The 4,315-nt window shown below is 50.3% G+C and overlaps 1 protein-coding gene across 1 annotated transcript in view; it reads left to right on the plus strand.

The window, feature by feature from the left end:
- LOC122151948 (collagen alpha-1(V) chain-like) overlaps positions 1-2,660 on the plus strand; it is a 67,421-nt gene extending 64,761 nt beyond the window's left edge. Inside the window, exons 5-7 of the mRNA XM_042783335.1 lie at positions 317-510; positions 703-2,091; positions 2,173-2,660. Coding sequence (XP_042639269.1) covers positions 317-510; positions 703-2,091; positions 2,173-2,660 — 2,071 coding nt within the window. The remainder of the gene's footprint in view (positions 1-316; positions 511-702; positions 2,092-2,172) is intronic.
- The last annotated feature ends 1,655 nt before the right edge of the window (positions 2,661-4,315 follow it).

Consider the following 4,315-nt stretch of genomic DNA (forward strand, 5'->3'; position numbering starts at 1 on the left):
CTCCTTGCCTCCAGTGTTTACTGTCCTGTGGGGAGGTGCCAGAGGACAGACAGGGACTTAAGTCAGGCTTCCTGAGGAAGAAACAATTGGTCAGATCATTGATGGAGAGATCGCTGAGACCAGGGCTCTGTGGGAGCCCCTGCTCAGTGAGCAGGCCTGCCTTGGTCACGACAGCCAGAGTGGGGGGGCCTGGGAATGGCCTCGCGCAGGGCTGGCCACACAGAGGGACTCGGCCCCTTGCAGGGATGCCCTGGGGGGGGGCAGTGTGGTGGGAGAGGACAGGTCTCTGACCCTGCTCTTCCATACCCACCCCCAGAGCCATCTCCTTTATTCTGTTCACCTGGATGGCTGAATATTCGGAGGATTTCCGTCAGCCCCCAGACTTCCCCTCCCTCAAGGCTGTAGCGAAATTCCTGCAGGCGAATATGCCCGGCTCGGACGTGGAGCGCCGGGCCCACCATCTCCTTGTCCAGCTCCTCCGCCTGAAGCCCGCTGCAGCAAAGCCAGCAGGTGAGGAGGACTGGGCTTGATTGCGGGTGAGTTGTGAAGATCCATGGGGCAGGGCAACACTCCACGGGTGGACCACTCCCTGGGAAGATGTCTTGGGGTGGAAATCCAGGCCATGGGCTTCTCTCCACTGCAGTTGAAAGTTTTCTGTCCTTGGAAAAGCAGTGATGTTGTTGAACACTTCCTTTCTTGCAGCTCCAAAGCCAAGACAGATTTCAAGTATGAGAGTAGCCCAAGGTCCAGCAGCACCTCCAGAACCAGCTTGCGGATCACCTGCTGATGGTGAACCTGCAAGTGCACCAACTCAGGACCTCCACGGAGCACCAGGTCCACCACCACCAGTGCAGCCACTGACTCCTGGTGGACAGACAGCTGAAGAGCTGGGTATTCTTCCTGGCTCACCACCAGAAGGAAGGCAAGAAGAGCCTGGTGATGTGGCTCCTGGTCGTGAACCAACATCAGAGCTCCACAGAGCACTAGATCCACTCTCACCAGCTCCATCACTGGGACCTGGGGGAGAATCAGCTGCAGAGCTGGAAAGTCTTCCTTGCCCGTCACTGGAAGTGAATCAAGAAGCCCCTGGTGATGTGGATCCTGCTTCGGAAACAACATCAGAGTCCCTTGGAACACCAGCTCCCCCATTACCAGCTGCATCACAGGGAACTGATGGGGAGTCAGCTAGAGAGCTGGATGCTCGTCCTGGCCCAGCACAAGAAGCAAACCAAGAACACCTCGCTGATGGGGATCTTGAACCTGAAGAAGTATCAGTGCACCAAAGAGCACCAGAGGCACCATCACTAGCTCCATCAGTGGGAACTGACGGAGAAGCAGCAGGAGAGCTGGGTGTGCTTCCTGGCCAAGCTCCAGAGGCTGACTGCAATGCACACGGTGATGTGGACCCTGATGATGAAACAGTAGCAGAGCTCCCGAGAGCACCAGACCCCCCATCGCTAGCGCCATCGCTGGGAACTGGTGGAGAAGCGGCCGGAGGCCTGGAAATTCTTCCTGGTCCTCTGCAGGAGGCAAACCAAGAACCCCCTGGTGATGTGGAACCTGGTCCTGAAACAACATCAGAGCTCCTTAAAGTACAAGATCCACCAACACAAACTCCATCACCGGCCCATGATGGAGAGCCAGTTGAGGAGATGGATATTCTTCCTGACACACCTCCAGAAGCAAATGGAGATCCACATGGTGGAGATCCATATGGTGGTGTGCATCCTGATGATGAAACAACATCAGAGTTCCTACTTCTATCACTGGGAACTGGTGGAGAGCCAGCAGGAGAGCTGGCTACTCTTCTTCATCCATCACCAGAAACAAATCAAGAACTACATGGTCAGGTGGATCCTGATCCTGAAATAGTGGAGCTCCAGAGAGGATCAGATCCACTATCAGTAGCTCAGTCACTGGCCACTGATGGAGAGCCGGGTGGACAGATGGAGATTCTTCCTGGTCCACTAGCCAAAGCTAAACTAGAACACTATGGTGATGTGGAATCAGATCCTAAAACAACATTGGAGCTCCATGGAGCACCAGATCCACCATCACCAGCTCCATCACTGGTCACTGATGGAGAGCCAAGTGGGAAAATGGATATTCTTCCTGGTTCATGACCAGAAGTGGATCAAGAACCTCTCGGTGATGTGGATCCTGGTCCTGAAGCAACCTCAAAAGTCCATAGAGCACCAGATTTACCAACACCAGCTCCATCCCAGGCAGCTGTTGCAGAGCCAGCTGGAGAGCTGGATATTCTTCTGGGTCCACTACCTGAAGGAAATAGAGAACCACATGCTTATGTGGGTCCTGATCCTCAAAAAACATCAGGGCTTCATAGAGGTTTGGAACAGCCATTACCAACTCCATCACTGGGAACTGTTGGAGAATCAGCTGGAGGGCTGGGGACTATTCCTGCCTCAATACCAAAAGAAAATCAAGGACCAAGTTCTGATCTTGATCCTGCTCCTCTACTAATGCTGGGGCTTCATGAAGCCCTACATGCTCCATCTCCAAATAGGGCCCAGGCACAAGAGGGTGAGCCATGTGCTGCTCCTTCTCCACAGGTCATCGTCCTCCACAGAGAGGGAGCATGTGCTCCAGAAGCAGACTCTGTTCTACCTTCACCCGAGTGGGTGTTTTTTGGTTTCTGTTAGCATTCTCCCAGCTTATTTTTTCCTTTATAGTTTATACTATTATAACTGGTAGATATCTAATTAAATAAAGTTTGGACTTAATAGTTTTAAAGTGTATGAGATAGTGGCTTTGTGTACTTTCACAGTCCTTTTCAACCATTACCAGTCTCTACCTCCAAAATTTTTCATCACCACAACAGAAAGACTCTACCCATGAGGCAGTCTCTCACACAGCCCCCTCCCTCTAGTCTACGGCAATCAGTGATTGGCTCTCTGTGTCTATGGATGTATCTACTCTGGTTTTCTTATCTTAAAAGAAATACCTGGTCTTTTGTGCCTTGCTTATTTCACTTAGCTTAGTGTCTTCAAGTTTCATCCATGCTGTAGCTGGCATCCATATGTAATTCCTTTTAAAGTTTAATGGTGTCCCATCACATGGGTGGACCACACTTTGTTCATCCATTCATCAGCTGATGGACGTTTGAGTTGTGCCTGCCTTTAGACTGATGTGACAAGTGTTGATATGAACATTGGTGGACAGATATTTGCACGAATGCCTGTGTATAGGATAAATGGCAGAGTAGGGTTTGCAAAAGGCATAGGTGTAGAGAGTGAGGTTGTAGGAGGGGTCAGTGGAAGGCCAGCTGTGGTAGCTAAGGAGGTGGGAGGGTTAGGAATCAGCTCAGTTGTGGGATGTGAGAAGGCAGCCTGGTCAGGATTTAGTGTGGGTATGGAAAGAGAGGAAAAGGGAGAGGTTAAGAAAGCTCAGGTGAGGGAAGAAGGAGTATAAAAGTTCAGGAAGTAGGCCACTTATGGGAAATTATGGGGAGGCAGAAGTCAAGAGATGTCGTGGGAAAGTATTAAGGCCATGGGAGGGAGCTGAGGGAAGGCCAGGCGTGGGAAGTAAGAAGGTGAAGGGGTCAGCAGCCAACAAAAATTTGTAGAGGAAAGAAGTGGAGAGTGTCAGGAGGAAGCACAGGTGTGTGCAGTGAGGAGTGGGAAGGGCTAGGAGGCAGCAAATGTGCTGCAAATGGCCTCTTGACAGTGTTCAAAAGCAAAGATGTCACTTTGAGGACTAAGGTGCAGCTGACCCAAGCCATGGTAATTCAGTCATCTCATGTGCATGCAAGAACTGAACAATGGGAAAGGAAGACCAAAGAAGAATAGACTCATTTGATGTATGGTATTGGCAAAGAATAGTATAACATGATCTACCATGGTCAAAAGAATGAGGAGGGAGAATCAAGACCAACATTATCCCAAACTGATTCCTACATGGTGGAGGTCGGATGCATGAAAACACTTAGTCCAAGGGACTAGTGTACCATGGGAACCTCAGCCTGCATGACCCTGAGACCAGAACTAGATGATGGCTGGCTACCACCTTCAACCACTCAGAAAGGAATCAGAGTAGAGATCCTGGGGAGAGTGAGAAAAATCAGGAAACCAAACTCCAAATCATCAAACAGAACAAGCTTTATATGACTATGAGACCAGAGGAACTAGATGGTGTCCAGCTACCACTGTCAATCACTTGGAGGAGGACCTTTGTAGGAGATCCTGGATACAGTGGGAGAATAATACAGAACAAAACCCTAATCATTTAAATAAAAAAAAAAGGGGGGGGGGGAATGAAGTTTGCTGGTCTGATAGGGCCTGGTGAAACTACTGAGACT

This window comes from Orycteropus afer, unplaced genomic scaffold, assembly GCF_000298275.1.
Source record: "Orycteropus afer afer isolate SDZICR_OR568_19922 unplaced genomic scaffold, OryAfe1.0 scaffold00922, whole genome shotgun sequence".
NCBI lineage: Eukaryota > Metazoa > Chordata > Mammalia > Tubulidentata > Orycteropodidae > Orycteropus > Orycteropus afer.